The 9,420-nt window shown below is 41.0% G+C and overlaps 1 protein-coding gene across 2 annotated transcripts in view; it reads left to right on the top strand.

The window, feature by feature from the left end:
• The first annotated feature begins 2,244 nt into the window (after positions 1-2,244).
• The window catches only part of coro2aa (coronin 2Aa), a 48,391-nt gene continuing 41,215 nt past the window's right edge, over positions 2,245-9,420 (top strand). The window contains exon 1 of one of the 2 annotated variants that reach the window (XM_084931568.1): positions 2,245-2,675. In XM_084931568.1, coding sequence (XP_084787694.1) covers positions 2,661-2,675 — 15 coding nt within the window. In that variant the 5' untranslated portion in view covers positions 2,245-2,660. Of the gene's footprint in view, positions 2,676-2,775; positions 2,868-9,420 lie in introns of those variants that run through there. The other variant, XM_084931571.1, reaches the window with a different exon arrangement.

Here is a 9,420-nt window from a genome sequence, read left to right as displayed (position 1 = left end):
AAGGTTGTTGGCTGATAGTGACCCACACCTGTTTTCACACCTTTGAAAGCTGAGTTCAGTTTCACTAACCACACTCGGGCCTGATTACTGTCAGTCTTGCTGAATCAAGAAATCACTTAGATTAGGATTTTTCCGCCTTCAATACATTAAATCATAGTTTAGGAAGGAAGGAGGAAAATGCTTTTTCACAGTAATGCACAAGCATTATTAAAATGTTAAAAGTCCTGCCTCTACAACATTTGCTTGAAATATTAGAAATTGGTGCCAGCAGGTTATTTCTAATATATATATATATATATATATATTCTTTCGCCCAGTACATCAGAGAAGTATGTGGAGAGTCACATGTCAGGGCTTATTTTCCTGAAACAAAGGACAACAAATTATAAAACAGGAAATTTAAAACTTGCTTGAAGCACATGCTGGTTAAAAGTAAGCCAATTAAGGCAGATGAAGCCATGACTGAGGTGCCATAGTGAAAGCAGCATGAATACTCATGACTTTTATTTATTACTAGCTGACTGTTAATGACATTTACCAAAATTATTTTTTTCTGTGTATTTAATATTTTACTTATCGATTATCTTTTTCTGTATAATATAACCATTTTTAAAAATTAACACGTGTAAAGGTTATGATTGATAAGGCTTTTGTAATAGCGCAGTTTCACCGCTGGGGGGCAATAAAAAACCTGAAATGAAAATGTGTGGCAGACCTGTTCACAACATGGCATCCATCCCTTTTTTCTTTCTTTCTGTTTCTTTAAATTTTCCATATAAGCAATTATAACTGATCTGGCTTTCAATTTCTCTCACCACTAGGCTTTAGAGATTGTTTAGCTTTTACCTTAACTTACATTAATCAACATCTGTGCAGTGTAACTGTTAGTAAGCAGAGTCTATATAATGTCCACATACACACACACTTAACATAAAGCATATATGATCTATGCAAACACAGTGATATGGATCGTGCTTCACTGAGAGTAGAACAACACATTACCACACTGTGCTGACCACATTTCAGCAGCTGTTCTCGCTTCCAGACCCTGGGGCTAAACTGATGTGTGAGTTTTTATTGACAGCTCCTCTGTGTGATCCCTGCTGCCTGCCAGCTGTAACACAGAACACTGTACATGACACGCTCAGCATGGTTTGCCTACACAGAAACCAGGCGCTCTGCTTCAGGTGTGCATGTCTATGACTTTTACACACACACACCCACACATACACCACATCGGCAAAATGATCTGTGTAAAATTACAAAACGTGACAGAAAACACACAAACCACACACACACACACACATACAAATAAAGGATCTATGCAAATACAGCGATACTCAGCAGGAGCCAAACACGAGAGTAAACAAGGGCCAAAGTATATTGTTTTGATTAGGTTGTCAAACAATAAGAAACATAATTCATTAAAAATAGTACTAAGCATAACATAAACTTAAACTGATTTTACAGAAACCACATGTTTATTTTTATGCTCTCAAATATACTGAACTGAGCTTCATTCATATGATAACCTGGCTGCTAAAAGGTGACACTGATGGTGATGGACTCTTAAAATAAATGTGCATTATCGATATGCTTTTCTACGTTTTCTGATGAATCAAACTGTAAACTGCAGATAGGGATGAACACACAGGGTGCTGTTTAGCTGCTATGCATAATAATAATAAAAAGAAAATGCAACCAAGAGCAGACAGATTATAAATCAGGGATGTCAAACTTATTTTGATCTTATGTGTGCTGGACTGGTTAAAAATGCAATAAAAAATTAAAATTAAATAAATGTATATTAAAATTAATATAAGACAAAGAAGAGCAATTTCAACAGTACGCCTCAGTTTTCCTACATGATAAAGGAATGCTGTAGTAAGGTGTAAAACCTGTGAAACTACAGTAAAAGATAAAAATGTATGTCCTCCACATTTTCCAAAGCCGTGCAGTGGGCCGGATTAGAGTTTCCGAGGGGCCGACTCTGTTCCCCGGGCCCTATGTTTGACACCCTTGCTATAATTAATATTTTATTTGATTTTACAGTGGGTGAATAAAGAGCAGCAGGTTAATGTAAATGGTTAATGCTTCCTCTGCTCTTGTGTAATTGATCGTGAAACTGTCATGTTGTGTGTGAGTCTGTTAAAATGTCATTTTAACATCGCTTGTTTGGCATTCAGTCTACTCGGTGTTCATGATAATATTTATATATCTTTGCACTGATCGACCTGGATTTCCTCGCCCCTCCCAGCCTCCTCCCTCCTCTTCCTCCTCTGTCGTCGCGTCCTGTGCTCGCATCTCTCCCTGTGATCTCTCCTCATCCTCTTTTCTTTTCTTTTTTTCATGGTGGCTGCAGTTTGAAGGGCAAAGAAAATGTTTTGGCTGTGAGATTTTATTTATTTTATTGTTGTTGCTGTTGTCTTCTTCTTTTTTTTTTTTACATTCCGGGGGACTCTCAAGGTTGAGGCGGGCGTCATGACTTTTAAGTGACCACTCTGCCACAGCAATCGGTGATGTAACACGACTGGTTCCTGCTTCCCGGCTAGTCCCCTCCACCACCAGCAAAGCCAGCACATCCAGCAGGAGCAGCTCCACCGCTTGAGCCTTCTTCCCTCGGGGGAAACACTACCACCTGCCGCCACATCTCGCCCCTTATGACCGTCTCAAAGGTGAGTTCCCTTCAGCTCCAACTTCTCGCTTTGTGTCGCTTACTTGCCATCACGCACTCGCTGCGTGTGCGGGTGGGACACTTTGGTGGGGTGGGGGGGTCTGAGCTGCAGCCGGAGTTGGAGCTGTGCCATGCGGCTCCACAGCCTGCTCCCAGGTTGGATTTCAGCGGACGACTTTGCGGCAGCCACGAGGTTTGTTTGCACGCGTTTCATCCACACACACACACACACACACACCGACACCGCAACAACCTCTTGCTTGGTATTTGACAATGTGACGCAGAAGTGTGCAGCGGTTTCTGTTACACCTGATCTCCCCCCCCCGTATAGCACGACTCCATAGCTCTCTGCTGTTTCTCTGTTTGCATGGGTGGAAACCGAAAACCTGCACTGTCAACTTCACCATGTTTAAACAGAGTGAGTACAGTAGTTGATCTAATTGATTATACGTTAAGTGGACACTTTATTAGGTACACCTTGCTAGTCCTGGGTTGGATCTGCTTTTTGCCTTCTTCATGGCACAGGTGCTGGAAGCATCTCTGAGAGATTTCGGTCCATACTGACAGGATGGCACATTAGATGTGCTCTGTTAGACTGAGGTTTGGACTGTGGGGGTCATTACAGTGAAGTCACCTGTGTTCAAGAAACCATTCTGAGATTATTTGAACTTTGTGACATGGTGTGTTAACTACAGCAACCATTGGAGCATGTCATCATAAAAGGATGGACGTGGTCATAATGCTTAGATAAGCAATTTTCTGTGGCAAAGATGCTCAGTTGGATCTAAGGATGCCAAAGTGTACTGAGAAAACATCCTTCACAACATTACATCACCAACATGAACCGTCAATACGAGGCAGGATGGATCCCCGCTTTCATGTTGTTTGCACCAAAATCTGACCCAGCCATTTCAGCGAGACTCGTCAGATCTGTTGTCCAATTCTGGCGAGCGTGTATGAACTGTAGCCTCAGTGTGGTCTTCTGCTTCATGGTCTGACATGCTGTGCTTTCAGAGATGCTCTTCTGCGTACCTCGGCTGTAAAGCGTCACTGTTGCCTTTCTGTATGCTTGAGACAGTCTGATGATGGTGTATGAAAATCCCAGTATAGATCACCAGTTTGTGGAATAATCAGACCAGCCCGTCTGCCACATTCAGTCACTCAAATCCCCTTTCTTCCTCATTCTGATGCTCAGGTTTAACTTCAGCAGGTCATCTTGAGCACATCTACGTGTGATTGGCTGATTAGATATTGGGGTTAATGAAAGCAGTTTAATGAATAAAATTGAAAGGAATTGAAAATAGAATTAAATCCATAATTAGGTTTGTTTAAAAAGTATTTAGATTTTCACATCTAATGATCTCTAGTATTGGAAGTTTAGAAAAATTTAGCTGTGAAATCCACATTTGTCTTTTTTTTTGTTCCAGCTATCAGTCCAGAGCACACACATGCTTAGCTGTCACGTATGACGGAGAAAAGCACACCGTCCTGAACATTATCTCTTTTTAATCAAGATAGCTGTCAAATCAAGGCAACAGCTAAAAATGAGCACTTTCACCAAACAAGTAGTGAAAAAGATTGATATTAAAATAAAATGCTTCTTCTTTTTATTTTATATGAAACATAATCCAGTATTTAGGTTGTTGGACAAAGCAGCCTTTTTAAAAAAAATCTTATTGTTTCTGGTTGTTTTAAAAATATTAGCTCAACAGAAAACAGTTTATGCATATTTTTAAATCTTTAAAATCGCTAACTGAAGTTTTAGTTTACTTTTCATCTTAGAATTAAAGGAAAAAAGTAATCCCTACAGATAGCTAATTAGTTATCTGGTTAATTTTTTAAACAACCTTGTGAACACGTTAGCATTTTAAATAATACCTTTGTTTTGGAAAAGCACTTTAAAGTTGTTTTATTATTCAGGACCTGCGAGTCGCACATTTGTATTTTTTCTTGTGAGCAAACACAAAATCCAAACAGTGTTACACTGATAAAGCTGTAATCAAAATGCTGCAGGTCCCATCAGCGAGTATATTGTGAATAGATTTGGTGTGCCCGTTCAGTGTAAACACCTCCCTGCTTCTAAGTGAAGCCTGTTATTTCTGCTCTGTGGGTGGCTGTACTCTTTCAGGCCACCAGTTCACCAGATTGTTTGGATCCATTGTGTTTTTGTTTTTTTTTATTCACTTCTGTCTGGATGGGTGTAAATAAACTTAAGACAAAGAAAAATAACAGTTTGAGAGCTGTGTTTAATGAACCGAGTCTAATGCTCACCACATGTGGAGCTGTGGGACAAATTTAGGACTTCAGTGCCAGTTGGCTCTTCAAGTGTGGCTGTGCACATCAGTTTCACAGAAGGCCGGTCCAGAGCGTGTGCCGTGATTGGACCAAACTAATATTTGTATTATTTTCAGATGTGTGACTGAATTGTTTTATCAAATTCTTCCTTCTGTTTTATTTTTCCATAAGTTGTGGTTAGTTGGTTCAGCGAAAGTCCCATTTCACTGCATGTATTGTCGCAGTTTGATATCGATATTCTCAATTTTCCTGTAGCATTAGATAAAAACAGAGGTTTGTATCCAAGGTGAATATTTGGGGGGGATGAGACTGCAGATTTTTGTAAACCTTATCCAGTCTGTTTGGGAGTCACTCCGAGTCACAGTGCAGTGATTGGAGACAGGTTGCCTCCCACCAGGCGACCTGTTCAATTCCTGGCCCACATATTGAGGGCGTTGGCTCTGGTGAACCAGTTTGTTGTCGCAGCTAATCACAAACTGTTGCTGAAAGTGGAAAAAATCGATTAAATCAGTGGGCAACCATTTTTTCCCTTCCTTTCTTCCCAAGTCAAAACGAGGGATTTTTACTCTATTTTTATTCTACTGTGACAGAGTCGTACAGTGTTTTGGTTTGTGCGCACGCAATGTTTTTAGTCTTTTTCAACACTTTTATCACTAACACCTTCAAAATTAGCTCAAAGAACAGTTTACATTTATTAATGAGCCTCATCAATAATAAACCCAACTTTGGCCAGCCCAACTTACTGCTTCCAGCTATTGGTAGGAGTCTTTCCTGTGAGATTCATGCAGCTTTACAGGGTTAGCTACATGAGTATCCATTTGACAGGTGAGCTGTTATAAAGTCACAACTGAATCATGCATTACACAGCGGCTTTCTTCAGGTTGAGTCATGAGTGACGCCATCAGGGTGTTTCTTTTGGTGATCATTTCTATTAAAGCCCCTTTTGCAGCTTTTTGGGACTTGACTTCGAAATCTGCTTCTTTTTTTTTTTTTTTTAAATTACGGATTAATAGGTTACAGCTATATTTGTGACCTCTCAAATCAATAAAACAACAAACAAAATATAACAATGGGTATCCCAGCAACCTTGAAAACAGACTTTAAGGTTGCTGATATGGCTAGATAAAACATCGTCACCCATGGACAGACTTTTCACTGTTCAACAGGTTAGGAAATCATAAATGAACTAATAAAAAAGTTTGGTCATCAACCCCGGCGGCAAAGCTGGGTTGGTGATCATTAAATTTATCAAGCTGAAACTGTCAACCCCACCTGTTAGCTCAAAAGTGGCAGCCCTGACTGTTAGGTGGAAACGATTAGCTCCCCCATGACTATGACATATTTTCACTCTGCACTGATTAAACTTAATAAGATCCAAGTTCAAGGCTCCTTTCAGGGCTGACCTCAGACACCAGTCTGGCCTTTCCGCCCATCTTTATGCTAAGCTAAGTAGCTCCTAAACACTTTCCAAGCATTTAACACTCAAAAAGAAGCTCCAAAAATGTCGAGCTGCTCTGTTTAAAGGTGTAAAATAATAGTGTTTAGTTTAAGAATTGACCTTTGGCTCCTTTTTTAAATATTTCCTAATGATATACTAACAGTTCGCTGCTCCCCCTCTTTGGGAATTTTATCAGAGTGCCTGAGATAAACAGCGAGGTCAGTTACCGCTCTTCAGCTTGGTGGAGGCTTGATGCAAATTTTTCTGCGCGCCCCTGACAAAGAAAAGTCTGTAGCTAATGAACAGCGAACATGTTTTGGGGTTGCGCAGAGTTTAAGACTAAAGCGTGTCAGTTTGAGGCACAACTTTTGGTGCCGTGCTGTGTGGAGAGGTGTCATACCAGCTCTCGAGTTGTCTAATTAGGCCTCATCCACCTAATGGCCAACCCGCTGCCAAAAAGAGCATTAGACTAATGAGTTTGCCACACGTCTGCACTTGTGTGAAACAAAAATCTCCCGACCACAAATGAACCCTCCCTGCTGTAGCCGCCTTTGAACTCGGTGAAAATTCTTGACAGTCTCATTTTTAACGAGGTGTTTGTGGGATTTGAAGGCACCACAGGCTCTTCTGTTTAAATCCACTGAGAGAGAGTAAAAAATCTGCTGTGCACTTTCATGTTAGGGCCATAAAATGCTAACCTGGCATGTCATCACACAGACTGTTAAACACATACCTGAGATTCCCTCGCTTTGTCCAGCCTGTGACGTGTGCTGTTTGCTATGTAGATCCTCATTTCTTCAGAATCTCTGAAGCAGAGCCTCTTTTGTTTTTTTGTTTTGTTTTTTTCCTGCTGTGGAAATACTTGGCTGTTTATCTTGTAGTATAACTTACTGTCACTCACATCCGGAGCAGTGATGAGGCACTTGCTGCTCCTGCTGCTGCTTTTAGGAGTCAGTCTTTCCTTCTGTAACACCTGCAATGAACTGAAGGTGTGCTTTTGAGCAAACATGCCCTTGAATCAACCCGATGACCTGAGCGCTAGAAAATCTGTGCAGGATATATGCGGCTGTTAAGCTGCTGTTGTGTAATAAAGTGAAGACAAACCTGTTGTTACGGGCCATTTAGTCCCCTGTATGACTGCAGCCAGAGCTTGGTTTGCATTTCCAGCAGTAACCTGTAACCTGTGGGAGGCGGAGTTTCTAAGGTGCAGCCAAGCAGCAGCGGCTTTCCAGATTGGTGGCATCAGGATCACTTCTCTGTTCCTGCTTCATTGAGAAGTGACCCTCACGTCTTTGGAGATGGGGTAAGGAGCTCAGTCATTTGGGAGGGGCTCAGGTTAGAGCTGAAAGGAACCAGTTGAGGTGGTTCAGACGTCCAATAAGGATGCCTCCAGGATACGTCTTAGGTGAGGTGTTTCCAGCATGTCCTCAGGGTGAGGCAAAGCATGTATCTCCCAGCTGGCTTGGAAAGACCTCAGCATCACACTGGAAAAGCTGGAAGAGGTGTAGAGGGGGGCCTGGGCGCCCTAGCAACCCAGACCCAGACAAGCAGCAGAAGCTGGATAGATGGATAAGCAAACCTAGCAGCCAGTATGGGCTGTTTTTAAAAAAAGAAATTAATAAATAAATAAATTATATAAAAATGTTGTGTTGTAACAGAGCTGAAAGAACAAACAGATTAATTAATCAGAAATGTGTTGCGAGAATCATGTAATTCATTTTTAGTAGTGTTAAATTCACTGATCTCTGATTTTCATCAATGACCTATCTTGTTTTAAAAAAGCTTAAAATTGTACCAATTGAGGGTAAAATGTTTTGCTTATGTAACATGTTTATTTTTGATCTAAATTTGGGCATTTGGAGTCCACTGGGACTCAGCTTTTTGGAGCCAGCCTCCAGGGGCCCGTGGAGCAGCTGCAGTTCTTCAGTGGCTGGACGTTGCTCTTTGGGGATTCAGTGATTTTTAAGCATTTAAAAGTAATAAATCTGCAAAAACAACTTCAACAATGGTCGCTGTAGTCATTAAATGTTCAGGATTGTAACTGTGCATGGTTTTGTCTTTGCAGCATTGAGTGTGTGTGTGGGTGCCAATCATGCATTTTTACTTTCTTTGTTGAGGGTTACATCCCTGATTTATTACCTATTAGGTTAAGAGGAAAACCCTGAAACTGAAGCAGCTCATGTCACATGTCCTCTGTTGCCATTACAGACCCGACTTTGTGCCCTGAGGTGATGTTGGAGAACCCTGTGTCCTCAATAAATGGTGCCTCATACATGACTGTACCTCCAGAACAAAGCCCCCTGTGGCCTTAAGACTCTTACTCTCTGCCCCCGCCACACCTCCTGTGGTTCAGTTTTCACTAAAACTAATGAAGGCCTGCTTCACTGCCCGGCAGGGTCAGAGTGATTTCACGGTACTTGTGGCCTCTTTCAGTTAATCCTGCTGTTCTCACACTGTCAATAAAACATCTGGTATGCACTTATTCTGTCTTTGTCAGGATTTTCTAACAGGTGGAAACCTTTTGAGTGTTCTTTCTTCGGAGATTGTGTGTCCTCAAAAACTCAGACTAACACAAATTTCTGGGGATTTATTTTTCTTAAGTGCACCTAAGCAATAGTTTTCTAAAGTTCTTCATTGGGCATTGGCTGCTTTTTCACTCATTTTCAGTCCAGTCCTTGTACCTCACCATTTTCAGAGGAAGTCTTTGTTAGCTTGTTTCAGTCGCTTAATTGTGATCTGTGACTCATTCAAACATAAAAAGTACATAACTCCACAGGTGAACCAGTGTTGTGTCTACACATACCAGACAACATGGCAAAAAAACAATTTAAAATTGCATCTTTATGCACTTTGTTACCAGCAGCCTGTCAGAGAATTCACTCCCATTTCTTTAGTTGAATCCATGAAAATAGATGTCACAGTCTGACCGACCCAAAGTAGTATTTTTGCACTAAGGTGATTCCCGAAGAGGTATTAGCCAAAAACCTGTCACTCTCTGTAACAGTGTGCAGTG

The sequence above is a fragment of the Perissodus microlepis genome, chromosome 6 (genome assembly GCF_051167445.1).
Source record: "Perissodus microlepis isolate ML-2025 ecotype Zambia chromosome 6, ASM5116744v1, whole genome shotgun sequence".
Lineage (NCBI taxonomy): Eukaryota > Metazoa > Chordata > Actinopteri > Cichliformes > Cichlidae > Perissodus > Perissodus microlepis.
Note: the sequence above shows the minus strand (reverse complement) of the source record. Positions and strands in the feature narration are given on the sequence as shown.